Source organism: Pagrus major, chromosome 13 (assembly GCF_040436345.1).
Source record: "Pagrus major chromosome 13, Pma_NU_1.0".
NCBI classification, from domain to species: Eukaryota; Metazoa; Chordata; class Actinopteri; order Spariformes; family Sparidae; genus Pagrus; species Pagrus major.
In genome coordinates this window covers 10,161,502-10,179,312 of record NC_133227.1, presented here as the reverse complement: position 1 = coordinate 10,179,312, position 17,811 = coordinate 10,161,502, and the positions used below count along the sequence as shown (strand labels likewise).

Here is a 17,811-nt window from a genome sequence, read left to right as displayed (position 1 = left end):
GTCTTGGTGTTATACCACTGGCAATGGAACGAGGCTCAGCAGCTTCAGTCTTTGACATAATGTTAAAACTAATATTTCTACACATTCTGTTGATGATTTTTGTGTGTGAATGTTTTTTTTGTTGTTGTTTTATTACATAGATATTGCATATTGCACTTTTAGTGAGCTTTAGAGGTACTGGGAAATGCTTTTTTTTTTCTTACTTCGAACAGACCCAGGTTAGCTGTTGCCCTGTTTCCAGTCTTTATGCTAAGCTAAGCTAACTGGCTGTTGGATGCAGCTAGATCAGTGGATCAGCCTGACTTGAGTTCACCGTGCAAATTTGTTTATAACAAAATGTTGAGAGGTAGTCTTTGGATAGGGATACATGTAGACATAAAAATCACAAGAGAACCTCCAAGGCACTCTCTTTTAAACTATTAAAATGCCTTTCCCTGACAAAGGCTTGATGCCGAGATGCCTAAACAATGAGCACAGATAAAAAATAGAATTTAAAAAAGCTACTTGACGAACATGAAGGTATCAAAATGTGTACGTGCATCAGTTGGCATGCTTGTGTTAAATAGCTCACAGCAAAATGAGGAAGTTGTGGTGTGGAAGATCATTGTGACCTCAAATGAGGTTTACTCAAATGCAGTAAAATGAATCTTCTCTTTATACATCTAACAGTGAAGCATGTTTAGTCTGTCTTTGAACAGGATTAACATTTTGACTTAAAAATCACAAGAAAACTCAAAGGCACTCTTTAACTATTAAAATGCCTTAATTGTACCGGCATGGTCATGTTAGACTTTGTCTGCCCAAAATGTATTTGTGTTGGTTCACTCTCACTGCCTTCATCAAAATCAATTTTGGCCATGGCAGACTGCTGTTTTCAGCAAAGAGCAGTTAAAGAGCCTGGTATTTCTATTGGGCGACGGTAAAGACCAAAAACAGAGCTAAAAGAGAGTGAATATTGGACTTTTAATCACCCGATAGCCACAAAAATGACTCCAAATGAATTAAAATGTTGCTCCTTACCTACTGAATGTGTAAATGACTGTTGTTGCAGATTTAAGTCCTTTTTTTTGGCATCCTAACATCTGCAAACCTCTCACTACCAATGTAAGGATATTACTGAGCCTAATACAAACAAACTAGCTAGAAGCTGGGACACTGAAAGCTTATTGAATAAGGCCTGCTCCAAACATTAGTTAAAAGTACAGCCCCACCTTTTCCACATCTTTATAGAGTCAGCACAAGGAGTAAGGACACTGTGCGAGACAACAAGAAAAAGATCAATAAGTGGGAAATTGAGAAATACTTTCAGAGAGAGAAATGAAACATAAAACAGGAAAAGACATAGTAGCATGAAATCACAAAAGAGAAAACGCCCAAAACAAATAACAAGCAGAAGTAACCAACAGAAACAGAGATTTTACAGACAACAAAGATCTGCAGAGTCCTGTAGCACGCATCACCACCAGAGTGCTGATGCTGTACAGACGCCATGATAGTGATGACGAGGTCTGATGCTATAGGAGGACAGAGGAAACGCTGACACTTTTGGAGGCAAGCCCGAGGGGCCGAGGGAGGAAATGAGAGAGCACAAGAGGGAACAGAGACAGACAGTGGACAACGAAGGTCAGAGAGAAGCGGCGAGAAGAGGAAGCGTGAAGGTGACATCCACTTTGTGTCCTGTGGTCATTCACTATTTGGCATTTATATTCACACACATTTTGCACATGCATAAACATTTGTGTGCACCCTCAAACTGCCTGCTGCGGATGGGGTGTGGGCCGCTTTTGAAGCTGTGGGCCGAGACGTGAAATTGCTCTTGTATGCTTCAATCGATTCTCCTCTCATGCCTCTGTCAGCGTCTAGACCGTCTGTCCCTCTCTCCCAGTGAAACACAAGGGAAGAGATGAGACAGAGAATGGGACAGCAAGGTGCTTAATACTGAAATATGCACGTATCTGTGAAAAAAAAACCATGCAATACAGGAAGTGAGATGATGTTTTCCCTGGTTGACTGGAAGCCATTAGAGTAGCAAGAGAAAGCACCTTTGGAGCTGATAAGGATGTTTGCCAACATGGAGATTTAAGCCTACATGCTGCAGTTCAGGGGCAGTTTATCAGCTAATAACATCACCCTGCTTCCCAGATACAACCTGTGAGGGAGCAAAGATAAGCAGCAGCTATTTTGAAACTTTTCTGGGTACAGCTGCAGCAGTGGAATAGGGCTGTATGGATGATAGATAGATGTATGAGAGATTTATGTGGGATCTCCTCATGCATTTCCCTCCGACACCGACAACCCAACATTCACATCTTTTTCATGCTGCAATTAGCCAGTCTATGTCATGTCTTCCCTCTCTATGATGGACGGCTGTTCATGTTGCCTTTAAATGTGGCCACTTAGGATGACCCTTAAATACTTTTCCCTTCTGACGTCCAACAATACATCTTACAAATCAGCTGTCTTCTTGCAATACATGACCTCAATTGCTCTTTTCAGATTTTCACTCTTGTTTAACAGCCCAATTTAGTTACATGATGTCCTCATGTCCATGATAAATAGTAATGTCAGGTCCTCTCTCTTTATTATATGTAATTCATATTAAGGTACATGTGACTGTTGACTGGAAGCAGAACATTTAAGGTATTTTTCAGAGCTAGTTGTCAACTACTAAATGAATCGCCAACTGTTTTGATAATTGATTCATCAGTTTGAGTTTGATGATTTTTGAGTTCTGTTTCCAGCTTCTTCAACATAAATATTATCTGGTCTTCTATGACAGTAAACTGAATATCTTTGGTTTGCGGACAAAACAAAACACCCGAGGACATCACTGGGCTTCGGGAACACAGCCTTACTTTTAAACCATTTTCTAACATTTTATAGACAACGCAACTAGCTGGGTTTTCCAATTTGAGTCTGTTTGATTCAATATCTATTAAGTGAGGTATTATTCAGTTACAATACCACTTTTGCTTGGATATGAAAGAAATTCTGAGAGAACTTACGCTTTAATTAAACAAGGCACCCTGGTGATTTACTAAAAGCAATAACGTTTGCTTTAATAATTGAATTAAACAGTTTCAGAGATTTGTGGTTTGAATTTGCGTATGTAGAAAATGAATGGGATATTGCTATGATTTTAGCACCGTGTTAAAAATGCCATGGTGAAAGAACAAGAAAGTAATGATAGATGTATTCTAACAAAGGAAAATGAGAAAAAAAGAGATCAGTACCATTTTTAACAACCTTTGTGGTCATTCAAGTATAGATGTCTGAGTTTAGGAGGTGCGCTTGAATGCACCATGAATTCCCCGTCCCTGTGTTGTGTGTGTGAAACTCAGCAGGAAACAGAGCAGCCTGTTCAAAAATCCCACCAAAATGCGGTAGAAACTTTCATTTTAGTTTATAATCACGGTACATTTATCCATCAGTGTGGCGAATAGTCCTACCCGCATTTGCAGTTTGTCGGGTGGTAGTTTTGGACCCTGACATGCATCCACAGAAAAAGATCTAAATCAGATCATTCAAATGAAGATCAATTTGAATCAGAAAATAGATTTTTTAAAAACCCAGCCCCTAATCGATTGAAAGAAAAGAATCAACAGATTAATTGACAATACCTATAATCGTTAGTTGCAGCCCTGATAGTTTGAATTAGCACTGGAATTTGTTTCATCTTCATTTCTGTGCAGTTCTGTTTCCCAAAATAGAAATGATTTGCCAAGTCCAGCCTCCTCGTCTCTATTCCGTCTGTCCAGGGAAAAACCAGTCACCAGCAGACACACAAACCCAAAGGCCAACATGCCACATGTCGGCATGCTGCTGGTGTGAAGGGACCACACAGAGTGCGGATGATCCCTGATGATGGCTTTGATGAAAAGACCTCTTGTCCTTTACCTTCTTCTTCCTACTATTTGCTCCGCAGCAGCCCTGTCTGCTCACTCCTTCTCCCCCTCCTCTCACTCTCCTTCACTTCCATCACAGGGTATCTCACCAATGTGACTTCCTCCCCTGTGTTTTCCTGACCCCCCGCTATGTGAAAGCCCTGGAGTCAAGTAAAGCATCCCCTTGCTGTTCTCCCCCCTCTCCACATGCTCTGCAGTGACCTCTGCCTCCTCCCCTTCCTCCACCCCCAGCCTCTTTCCTAGGTGGTCTCCCTCAGCGGTGTGTCGGTGATGCCCTGCAGTCAGGATTAGCTTGATTTGTAACCTTTCCAGTTGTCCTTTCTGAGAACAAGCTCTTCCCTGTTTTCCATGAGTGCATCTAAAATTAAAGTTACGGATATTTAAACCAATTTTTTCATTACACTTATTGATTTCATGCATTTTTTAAATTCTCAGCTGGCACCAATGTAATTAACAAACAGTCCTTCTGGCAAATGCAATAAATCTTAGACTTGAAGTAATTAATAAAAGTCAATTTCCAGAAAACTATTTTGATAACGATTGACTGTTTGAGTTTTACTAAGCTAAAATGCAGATCACTTGCTGGTTCCAGCGTCTTAAATGTGAGAATTGGTTGCCTTAATCTGCTTTATATCATTTTATATTGAATATATTTCTGACATTTTATACTAAACAATTAATAAACAAATGATCAATAATTAAAATAATCATTAGTTGCGGCTCTAAAATCTGCAGCTCTGGCTTTCCTCTTTGTGCAGGTATTTACTGATTAGGTTAACATATGTCCTATCAACTACAATCGGTCATGATCCAATGTATAATTGAATGCTTCATGTCTTGTGAGTTGAAAAAACCTTTCAAGATACTTCTATATTACCTTCTTTGTCCATTTCCACAGATACAATGAAGCTAAGCAGACATGTGAGAGAGCACGCACAAGAAGAGAATAAACATCAGAGTGGAGAGGAGAAAATGGCTGGGAAACAGCAGTTACATCCACAACGCTGCATTTTCTTTCCTCCCTCAGAAAAGAGTACTGCCCTGCAGTCACAACTCACGTGATGCCGTGTGTGTGTGTGTGTGTGTGTGTGTGCATGCATGTGTCTACATGTGAATTTGTGTATGTGTGTGAGGGAAAGGGGGGCACACAGAAGAGACTGCTGGCAAGCTAAAATGCCCTCTGTGCTGGAATTTACCAGATGGCACTGGACAGAAACAACCAGGGGTATTACTACCACACACACACACACGCACACACACACACACACACACGCACACACACACACACACACACACACACACACACACACACAGCATATTCTGGGCCTATTCAGGAATGAAGCTGCATGCAGTGGCAGAAATAGATGCAGGTTTACATGCAAGGAAAGCAATTCATTCAATCTTTAAGTGAGCACGTGTAACACCAAACATAAAGCTTATTGGTTGTATTGTACTTGACAACACTGAAGCTCATAAAGCTAGACAATAAACACCGAAGTTGGCTCATTTTAACAATAATACCATACAATCCTGGATGATAAAGTACAATCATATGCAACCGCCCCACAATGAATAATATCTTTGTGAAAACCTGAAATGTAAATTTTTTGTTAAAGGGACAGTTCACCAAATACATATTTTTCCTCTTACTACTACTGTTATTTATCCATCTAATCTTGGCTGTAGAGATGTCTGTCTTCTCTCAAATAAAATTAAATAAAATGGCACTCTTGTGGTGCTCAAAGTGCCAAAAGAATACATTTTAAAAAACTCAACAGCAATGTCTCTTCCTAGAAATTGTTTCGAACAACAACAACAAAGACCCACAAACTGTACTGAGAGGATGGTCGGGTTTTTCATTGATAGGGCTGTTACCCAAGTGATCATCAGAGTGCGAGTGATGATCTTTTCCTAAACCTAACCAAGAAGTTTTGGTGCCTTTATTTTTTAAAATGTAACCAGATGTAGCCTGTTTATGGGTAACTTGACCACGTAAATGACTGTGTTGTTTTCACAGATGGGCGAGGCCAAACGTGACAATGACACAGTGGACCGGTGGGTCTATTACACTGTTTGGTGTGATACCGAATTGAACCCACAGGTCTTGTTGTAAACATCTATTCATGGAAGAGAGGCTCATGCTCGTGACAGCATGGGATGTAAACAATAATGGTGTACCTCCTTGGCTGAGCTGTCATGTTAGCTAGCTTCATTAGCTAGTCTCTCATCCATAAATAAATGCTTCCTTCTACACTGTAATACTGAAAGAAAATAGTTTTTGATAGTAGTATTAAAAGGTAATCTTGAGGCTGTTTGTGGCACTGTTGTGGAGAAAATAGTTGATATACTATTGCAACATAACCTCAATAATTCACCTTGGACTTTGAAGCCTCCAGGATGCCCCAGTTCTACCAGTCTGTGCTGGGAACTAAAAACTAATTGAATAAGTTCCCTAAGCAGACACAAACTTAGTGTGTGGCTGTCTGTGTTTTCAGTATGTTAGATATGCATCTACCAGGGTTTCCTTTTCGTTTTGTGTTTTCATTGTTGTCTGGTTAGAGATCTGAGCCACTGGTTATGTTTGTGTTGTGCGCGACAGGAAAAAGGCAGCCTCAGTGGGGAGACAGTGGAGGCAACAACAGGAAAGAGCAGGGCAGCAACAAGAAGGAGGGGGAAGAGGAGGAGGGGAGGGGGGCCGGCTGGGGACCCAATCAAGATCTTTAACAAACACTGTTCAAGCTCAAGGCAAGAAAAAAATATAAGGATAGAGATGACATAATCAGCCAAGAGGTGCCTGTTGCGTCACCATAATTAAGGTGTTTACAACCGAGCTTAATAGCATAATAAAGAATTTGCTTCTCACATGAGATAAAGTATAAAATGACAAATTCACAACAAGGTGCATGTAGAGTTAGCTTTAAGGTAAAATATTTTTTGCGAATGAAGCACACTGGCTTAACAGATGTGGCCCTGTTTATGCAACACTGCGACCTTTCCATTAAAAATTAAACTGGATTACTGCTCCAGCCATCTCAGAGCCTTAATGGTTCAAGTAAGCCTTAAACCACACTGAACTATGAACTGTAACTGATCCAAGATCAGCTGACTGAGCTGCTCTGTGCAGCGGAATTCAGCTAAACTTAGCTAAAACGTGCCAGCCTAACTCGCCCACAAACATCCAAGCTTTCAAACCCACTAGCCGAGAAGAGTCGGTTAACGCTGCCGTCTCGCTCATAACCGTATATTTAGCCAAAACGATCTCTTGCACAAAGAAGCCACTTCACAAAAATGTGTAATTAAACCAAACTATAGGTCGATATCTGATGTCCTCTGTGGAAGTCAAAGTTCTGCTGCTTCCCTCCAGATAAACCAACGCTTCCTCATTACAAGAAACTGAGAAAAAAAAAGGAGAAGATGAAAAGCCCTGAATCATTCTAGTCCAAGGTCCAATGCTTCATTACCGCCAGCTCATTCAGATAAGAACACACATACACACAAACATGAAACACACACATAACCCCTGCTGGGATCATTAGAGATATTCATACTCGGAGTGCTCCATAGCATCCAACATGCAATGACAAATTTGTGCAAGACAGCATGAAGGCCAAATATACCCTCTCTCCATGCTGCCATCATTGACACACAGACACACACAGACACACACACTCCAGTCTCTTGCTGTCTCCTCTTGAGCTCTATCTTTAACTCTTCTGTGACCTCAGCCTCTCTGCTCCTCGTTGACTTTTCCCACAGACATCTCTCTCTATGTGCGTCTGAGTCAACACGATACAATTAGAGAAGATGTGAAATCAGCAGATAGGTTTCCTGCTTTCACCTCCGACATCATGATAACCTTTCCGCAACAAGCCAAAAACATTTCCTACCAATTGTCTTTCACTTCTGACTTAGTCAATGTACTGTTACCTCCTGTTTAGCAGAAATATTTAAGCAGAAAGGTTCAGAATTACTACCAAGTTTAAATTTAGTGCAAGGACACCAAAAGGATCTGTCACGAGTAGCACAAACGTGGTGTTGCTGTACCTCGCATACTAAAGCTCCAGATTTTATTCAACACTGTAATCTTTAGCTTCTACCTGCTTAACGGCAGTCATTGCCTGTTCACAGACACATTTGCTTAATAAATGACTTGATAATAAAAAAATGATAAACGTGATGCTGCTTTTCGTTTGTTTTATATCACAAAAAACTTGAAACAATTAATCAACTTACCACAAAAAGGAACTGATTGATTGGATTATGAAAACAACCATTAGCTGCAGCCCCTTTAGCTACAGTAACATTAAGACAGTCAAATATGCCGCATTGTTCTTGGGTTTGAGTAAAAATCTTGTCGGTTCATTCACATTTTGAAAGCATTAGAAAGTCATTCTCTAATTGACAACCACAACATGGTTAAAGTCTGGGTTTGAAAGGCGAGTGTGAGAGGACTGGAGGCCAGATGATCCAGTTGGAACATCCAGTCGATGAGGCTTGACCTCTGGATGGCTGCTCTGTGGCTCGTAGCTGCCCTGTCTGGGACCCGAAGAGTCTCAACACTGACCCTCTAATTCCCTCAGAACACACTGTCTGATTGTCCGGTCGTGCAGGGACAGGACATTCTAATATAGGGACAGATTTAAGCACTGATCTGGAAGGGGCAGCCCGTCCCAAATTGTATCAGGAAGAGGGACAGTTTGCTGCTAGCTTGCTGCTCTGTCACACACACGAACAGTCTGTGCTGGCAAGGCAAAGCTTTAATATAAATGTCCCCTCAGCTGGAAATTGTTTCCAGGGCAGCTGAAAGGCTCCTTTTATTGAGCTAGTCAAACACCACCCCTCCCCTCCATCCCCTATTTCTCCTACACGCACGCATGCGCACACACATACAATCTCTTTCGACTCAACATTTAGACTGACAGGGAAATACAGTGTCTTTTTTTTTTTCACTTGAGGGCTTTTTTTTAACATCCCTTTAAATCATATGGGGGAAAATTGAAACTTTATGCAAAGTTCTCCTCCTGTGACATCACTTAAATGCCAATAACATTTAAACTAAAGACTGTATCAAGACCCCCACACTTGTCAATGCAATTAATGTCTGGTTTGTAACTAAAATCAATATGGTATGAGCACACTATTTGTGCAGAATTTCCATTAGAAACCAATTATCTAAAAGGAACACATGAGCTACTGAGTGACTCCCAGTTTACATCAATGATTCACATTAGTTCACATTACTGATTGGCAAAAAATGATTGGCAAACTTGGTTGGCTGTTCTGAAAAAATATACAAATGAGCAAGTTTTGCTTCACAGCTGCTTTTAGTAAATAAGATCTGTGGAGAGTGAAGTGCAGTACGATGAGCTTGTGTTTGGCTGCTCGTCTTCCTCTATATGTGACCCTCAGGTTTCTCTTCCTCCTTTCAGTTTCTCAGTTAAGTCGACCCACAGCATCCTATGAATTTATTTTCTTTAGTATCAGGAAGCAGTTACTTATTTTCTCTTTTTTTAGTTTAACCAAAAAGCTGCTCTTTTACCGCTTTGGTAAATTAGTATCATTTCTGAGTATTTGAGGGGTTTTAATGACATTGAGGAGTTTACAAACAAACTACATTTTAAGCAAAAAGACAATTGTACTTAGATATCAGAATTAAATTCCTTCCATTGTGGAGAAGGATTGCAACACCATCATGGCATAGTGCCATTTGGTAGTGGCACAACACCATTACATGCAAACAATGGCCTTCAGGCACAGCCCTAGTTTGGGCTGTACTCTGGAGCAAAAGTGAACCAGAGTGGGTGTTACTCCACCGGCAAAGCCAACAGCACACATCAGACTTAACAGGAAGAACAGGTTGTGCTTTAGCTCGTTTCTTTATGCAAATGTGTGCATGCATAAATATGTGGACAAAACACACACAAAAGTGGCTGCAGGCATACCGAGTCTAGTTAGGACCATCTGAGTGCTCACACATTACTCACACTCACACCCACTCTTTTATGTCATGCTCGGACTCTGTAACACTTGGCATAAAAGCTGAAAAGTGTCCTCACTTTACTTCTGAGTTCAGCGTCCAGCACATACCTTAGAGACTGTTTTGCAAGAGCTCACTGGTCAGGAATAAGTAATCAGCCCTGTGAATTTGTCGTACATTATGTCACTACCGCTGCTCCTACAATATGAATATTCAAGGTAATGAAGACATGCAGCATACAACAAGTGCCTATCCACTATCAATGGAGATCAGGACCAGAATCAATAGTGCAGACCAGAAGTTTCCTCTTGAACTGGAACCCTGGGAGCCCCGAGAAACAGTGAAGCAGTTCAACACATTCCTCAGCCTGAGCAAAGCCATACCTGCCAACACTGAGTGCTGAAAAGAGGGGGATTTTCCAGCAGAATAAGCCCTTATCCCAACACGCACACACTGACTTTTCTTTCTTAGAAACCCTCTGAGTTACTCACACAGAACTATTCCGTCTTCTAGCTGGGCTAATCAGAAATGCAAACCCACCACAAAAGAGATAGGGTCTCCCTTTGAAGCCTGCTCAGTGATGAAATGTAATAGCTAGCTTTATCCAGAAGATTTAATCTGGGTGGTTATTAAAGTTTGCTTTGTGAAATATGCCTCTTGCTTCAATTATCATGAGCCTTACAGTCAACAAAAAACCTCTTAACTCCAGTTTCAACTTGGCTACCCACTGCAAACATTGACATTAAGGTAAAAGTTTGATTGAGACACCTTCATGCGTCCAATAACCCAAGTTTAAATGAGTCGTTTGAATGTGACGCTACTGTCTGGGAGTGGGTGTGGTAGCCTCCAGGAAAAGTGGGTGACTTTGAGTTAACTGTTAACCACCCAGCCAGCTCAGCTATTTTGAGTTTTGAGTGTAACATGACAGCTGTAAAGTGAGGGTTTTGTTCCCCGACAACCACTACCAATGCCCCTTTGTGGCACATGCACAAGAAGGAAACCAGGTTCAGTTGTCAGGTTATGAGAACTCGCTGTCACTTCAATGTATTATGTCCTTTTCTTTGTTACACACATAAAAAATCCCTATGACTTTGCTGATGTCTCCGTAGAATTAGCTAGCTAGCTAATGTTACATTGTTAAGTGTAGCTAGCTACGTTTGTGTATGACGTATGAGGGTCTTGAAGGGTTGTCCCATTTCATAGGGGAAGATTTTTACCACTACCTCTTGTAACTCCGTTCTGAGGGGCAAGGGGGCAATCAAAACCAAGGGGTAAGGATAAAAGCTGGAAATGAGATTGAGCCTAATTCTACTATGATTACAACCATAATGCAAGTAGATCATACAGTACAATTTTCAGAAAATCAACAAATTCATAGCTGTCAAGCTTCAGAAAATTTGATATTTCTGAAATTCTTCACCGACAACAACTCCTGTAGAGGAACCATGCGACTATACAGTATATTATGAATAAGTGATAAGCTGGACCAAACAAGAAAGATGGAAAAAAAAGGGAAAGCAGAAGTGTTGACAGGTATGTAGAACTAGCTCTGCGCAGCATCGTGCCATTATTCATATCACCGCATAGGATGCACATGTTCAGACACATGCCGTACAAACAAACATAATCAAGCAAAGAGTTACATAAGCAATCAATGGATGACAGGTTCTGAATTGGACTTCCTGTCGGTGTTGTAGACATGCATCAATACAATTGAATGAACCCTGTGCAACCACAGAGGACTAATGGGCATAAGCTTCGCTGAGTGGTGATACAAATACAAAATGCAGAGATGAAGTACGGCCTCATAGATTAAAAAGATAAATACCAAAACACAGCACAGAAATATCATGCAGACCAATCACTTATCCTTTATTATTATCATTATATCTGTGTATTCACATCATTTATCTTAAGCAGAACATATTCTTAGCTGCTGTTACAATCTGCCAGTGTTTTAACTCTGAATCATCAATTTCCTAAAGATGCTTGAATTTAATATGAATGGAGTTTAACTCCAGCACCTCCAGACCTGCTGTCAGAACTTTCCGTGGCACTCCGAGGCCTACATGTGACAATGTCAGAGTCGATATATCAACTCCTGCACCCAGGCGGGATGATGTAATCCTGATCTGTGACTCAGACACATGGCATCGGCTAGGCACACATATTCGCTGACGCGTTCCATCCAACTGTTTCTCCCTCTGAACGTGTCAATCAAAGCCTTGTTAGCAGCTCCTGCCCGAGGCCGAAGACCGCCTGCGGACCTCCCTCGGTCTCTAGCTGCTCGGTATCATAAGTGCTGAGCTAAGCTCGAGTAGGAAGAGGAGACACGGAGCGCTGCTTTCAGCAGCAAGGATTCCCCTCCCATTGTTCTTTCATCCGCGACCAACACACTGCTGACCTCTGACCCTAACCTTTGACTCCTTTGTGTGGGTGTGTTACTGTGCTTCTGTGCGCCTGAAGGGGACTGCGGGAGTGAACTATGAGCTGCTTTCAATGCACCAAAATTATAATTAGCCACACAGGATAAGAGAGTTAACTAGCTTTAAGCCAAATACTGATACAGTAACATAAAAATCCACTGTTCTGAATAGATGTTTAGTTTATAAAGTGATGGGTAATACGCTCCATCGTAAGTCCTGGTTTGGTCGAGTATTAAGGCTGTGATTGCCACCTCCAACACAAATTAACACATACTGGCCACTGCACAAATGACAGGGTGTTTGAATACTACCCACTGAGTGTGTGTGAGTGTATACGTGTGGTAACAGTGTTTATTTATTCATATTTTATCAGGATCAGATGTGTGCCTGCCTGTTCGCCTTTAGTAACCACTTCCACCATGCAGTCATGTTGTTACTACTTTCTACTCAGGCAATATGTAACTAACAACTAACACTGATGTTTATATTCATTATCATTTCATCTGATGATTATTTTCTCGATTAACTGTTAAGTCTATAAAAATTGTGGAAAATGTCTGTCACACGTTCCCAAAGACCGAGAGGACGTCTTCTAATAACTGGTGTCTGACCAACAGTTCAAAACGCTAAAAATATTCAGTTTACTATCAAAAAAGACAAACAAAACCTGCAAATATTCACATTTGAGAAGCTGAAACCATTTCATTGTTGCTTTCAAGTAGTGCCAATTAATTTTTCAGTCTAATGATTCATGATTTCAGCTCCTTCATAACTGAATCACTGAGAAATAACTGAAAAGTGGGCAGTGATTGCAGATTTTTTGGAGCCAGGCTAACCCAAAAGCTCTTACTAAAAGAGGCTCATAACAAGTACTAGTAAATAATTTATTAAACATCAATAAAGGTGTTAGTAACAACTGATAAACTCTTATGATAAATGGGAGCCGTCAAGTACTTCCCCTTACATGTAAGTATGTGTGTACCTGGAGCTCCCTATCTTGTCTGCTGTGCTGGGACATATCCAAAGCGGTGATGTTTGAAATTCACTCACCGCTCCATGGGACTCTCAGTCTTTTCAGGAGTGTATTTATTCAGCGAGGCTTATCTGAATGGAGGTGCTTTATTCTTCTCCTGCCTCTGTACTACTCTCCCTCTTGTCTGCTTCTTGTTACAAACACACACACATACCTGCAGAGCGCCCCAACCCAATGCCTCCACATACTCACACACACAAGGGCATCAAGACCTCGGATCCAAGCGTCCCACTGTTGCCATGGGGACCATTTCGACCCTGTCAGCACTTCTGAGGTCTGCCTGGAGCGAGGCAATTTGCCCCCTCCCCATCCTTCAGTCTTCCCTCGACCCCTCCCCTCTTTTTCTCCTTTCGAGGAAAAAAAATCCTATCCTCCATTCTCAAGAGTCATGACTATTCCTTCTCCTATTCTTTCTCTCAGATTCATTCACCCACAATGTTTGGCACCAGCAATCTCCTCTCCTCCTACTCTCACTCCCACTCTATACAGCCTTCTTAAGTGTGTGTGCTCCTTCCGCAGACAGACAGAGAGAGTCGGGGAGGGGGCTGGGGGGAACGAAGGGAGAATCTGCATCTGCTGCTGATTTCAACCACACAGGATGAGTTAAACGCAGATAGCTGATATTTCCTCAAACTTCCCTGGGGAACACATGGAACTAGTTTGAGGTATAGATCGAGCTAAGCCACAAAGGGATGCAACTGTTCTGAACATTTACACTGGCAGAAGTCCTGAGACATCTTACTCATGTGCAGAATTTGACCTTTATGTTTCTGCTGCAGGCATGATAATAACATGAGCCTGAAGCCAGAAGCTCTGGCAAGTATAAAACTCATTTCAAACAATGCATCGAGAGTTGTCGGTTGAAAAAATATTATTACGTTACCGTCGGAGAAATGAACTTTATGCCCGACACTGGCGATAAATGATGCGATAATAATGTGATACTTCCCCCCGCGGGGAAATTTACAGAGCACATATCAGGCAGAGCTTTAAACCAGCTGGCAGGGATTCAGTGTGTTGCTTGAAGACACTCCAGCAGGGAGGCTGGAGGCTGGAACCAAAGTTTCCCGACTGAATGATAATGTACCGCTCTGATACACAAGGAGAACACTATTGCAGTCAACCACAACTCTAAACTGACACGTAAAACTGCGACTGAAGCCTCCTACATCTACACAGACGGTGACATAATGCAAGACTTTCTATGAACGTTCATTAGGATGAGCGAGGATTTAACTACCGGTCATATCAGGTCAGAAAATGAAAGATTTGGCTCATGATTATGTCCATAATCCGTGGAAATTCCTTGCGATGTGCTATACTTAGATGCTTTAGCTTTGACTGGACTACATATACATAGAAGTCAGCTCACCTCTAACTTCCTCACTGTATTATCCCAACATCCTGACAACATAATGGACCTGCTGTTCAGAGGGATCAGCTGAACTCGTACATGCAGGAGCGCAGGCACAGCTGGAAAGGCTGGTCTAACCGTTGGAGGGGCACATTACGTGGTTTATCCTTTCTATACATAGACCTGGAAGTATTCTTAGAGCCGTCACGCACCACGCAGCAAAGATGACAGACGTAAAAACGCCAGACGGAGGCGAAATCTTATGTCTGACTGGGTAAACCCAGCTGAAGGTATTTACACGTGTTTTAATTTGAGGACTAGCTTAGCCATGAGAGGCTGACATAAATCTTTATGATGAGAGTTCATAACACACCACAGGCAGTAAGCTAGTGTAAAATAAGTAAATAAGTCATAAGAGGATAGTGTCTTTAGAGGGTGGGGTGGGGGTAAGCTGATAAAGTCACCTGACGATGACCACAGACTTAAGGTCATTGCTCCTTTTAAAGTACCACTACTGCAGCAGGTATGACATAATGGGGTTGTAGCAGCGATGCAATTACCCTTTTCAGAGCACAAATCAAGCAGAGGGGCACCTGCTAAAATCTTTCCAGCCTTGCTTTCTGTCATGCTGGAGGTTTGCTAAATGTCAAACATTAAATATAAAGTGGACACCAGTGAAGAGGTAGAGCCATTTGATAAGAGCTTGGCATACAGATCTGAGAGAAATTTGGATACTTGGCCATTATGGGAATTACAGTATAATTACAATATAAATAAATCTAATCAAAAGAACAATTAAATGTATCCCAGTGGGATTGTAGTACTGGGTTTGTATCTTAAGATACAAAGATCACAGATAATCATTTTGTTTGGCAATTTTTTATGAATTTTGTCTAGTTTTCCAGTATACCATTGTCTTCCATTCATTTCCAGAATTATTTCAACATGATATATTTACTTAAGTATGATTTTAAGACTGGGCACACAAAAATTGATGCAGATTGTTAACTATGACTGAGACGTGTAAAGAGTTTGCTAAACTGTGTGCTAACTGTAAAAAAGTGGAAATACATTAAACAAATATAAAACAGTCCAACATGTATTTTAGAGATGGCCTGCCATAATGTAAAGTCATACATCAGTTAAAGTTTTGGTTGTAAAACTTATTTAAACACTGATAAGGACCCTATCAGTTCAGTTAAAGTGTCATTTCCTTCCCAAGGTGCCCTCGAGAACCACAACCCCAGCTGTAGGAAACACTACTACTACATATATAATAGGATGTAATAGTTCATAATCAATGACAACAATGTTCTCAATACTGTGAAGAACTTAAATGAACAAATCCAGAAGTAGAGGCCTTGAAGAGCACTTTCAAACGCTCTTTTGTTCGAAACCCTGAGGGAATAAGTGGACGTAAATGGTTGTGTGTAGGCTACTATTTGTATGGTTGACTTTCACTCCTACCAAAGAATCATTTTAAAATGATATCTTTACTTAAGTTTGATTTTGGGGTACGTAACACTGGGCACACAAGAATTGTTGCAGACTCAATGTTCACTATGATTGAGACATGTAAAGAGTGTGCTAATAAAATTCACACCGTAGAAAAAATCAATGGGAGTCAATGGCTGCCTGCAACTATAGGAAAAATACATTAAAAATGATAAAAACGGCAAGTAAAAATATGAAGGTATACTTGAGTTAAAGTTATGTGGGGGAAATTTATTCCAACACCGATAAGGATCCTTATCAGTTAAGTTTAAGTGCCATTTCCTTCCCAAGGTGCCCTGGAGATCCAGAAACCCAACTGTATTAATTACTACTAGGATGTAATAGTTCATAATCAATGTCAAGTATCTTTTCAAAACACTGTGAAGAAATGAAGCTAATGAAACCAGAAGTAGCAGCCTTGAAGAGCACCTTCCAATGCTGCTCTTTTGGTCGAGACCCTGAGGGAATAAGTGGATGTAAATGGTCGGCGTGGAAAAACTGACAGTCAATTTCTCTCACCATGTCCGCTGGGGTGCTGCCCGTCATCGTGAAGGTTTTCCCGGTCCTCGGAGGGGTTCACACTGACACACACACACACTCACACACACAAGACTAGACACAGATATTTCCTCTCGTCGTCTCCCTTGTTAATAGCTCTCACACACTCGTCGTTGTCGGGCTGACAGCAGGAAACAACAATTTATCCCTGGTGACTTGCTGCCTCTCCACAGTCACAACACTGAGGTAGTCGAGACGTGTTACAACCCTTCTTCCTGCTCTCTATTGCACAACCATGTCGTTGATCATTTCCCCGCACAAATCGGCGAATTTGGACGTATAGTTAATGTTAGTGGGATAAGCTGTCGACCCGAGGGCCTCCTGCGACCCTCCAAACACCAAGAGTATCCTGCTTTAGAAAAGGTGCCTACGCCATGCGAAAAACCAAATACTGCTGGCACATCCGGACACGGATCTTTTTCTCTCTTGGTGAAAAAAGAACAAATATCCGCAAGGTTAACGGTAAGCGTCCTCTGATAAACTCAAAACACGTCCGCCGCTCGGTACGGAGACGTGTCGCTCGGTGAAATAAGCCGGTCCTCCTCTTTAAAACGAGAGTTTGTGGTGGTTGTTGTTAATGTTAGAGACTGCGCTGCTGTACCTACACGACCCGTTCAGCTGTCATCCTGCCTCAGGGAACTAGCATCAAGCTAGTAACGGAAACGGACATGGCACTTCCGGCTACATTTTCCAAAGTAAAACCACGTTGCTTTTTTTAAGTGCAGTGTATTTCTTTTTCTTTTCCTTTTTGGGTCATTTTATTATAAGGATGAAGGTTTCGTCTTAAAAGGTGGCACAATAAAGCCCTTATGTCCCCACCACGTTTCAACACAAGTGACACCCTTGTCTATAGCCCTGATTAGTTTCCTCAATAGGGACAAGATACTTTACGACATGTTAGGATAGGATAAATGGTTCTTTCAGATGAATGTTCACTGTGAATGAAATAATAGGGTCAATTATATAATTTGAAAAGCCTCCAGATGAGCTGGGGGGTTTTTTCAAAGTGATTTTATTGAGGAAATCTACTGAAACTATAAACAAACATACAAAAACAGATAACC

At 41.3% G+C, this 17,811-nt stretch overlaps 1 protein-coding gene across 1 annotated transcript in view; it reads right to left on the bottom strand.

Moving 5' to 3' along the window:
* ubl3a (ubiquitin-like 3a) overlaps window positions 1-17,405 on the bottom strand; it is a 38,795-nt gene extending 21,390 nt beyond the window's left edge. The window contains exon 1 of the mRNA XM_073479103.1: window positions 16,709-17,405. Within this exon, the coding sequence (XP_073335204.1) occupies window positions 16,709-16,735 (27 nt within the window). The 5' untranslated portion in view covers window positions 16,736-17,405. The remainder of the gene's footprint in view (window positions 1-16,708) is intronic.
* Window positions 17,406-17,811: the final 406 nt, after the last annotated feature.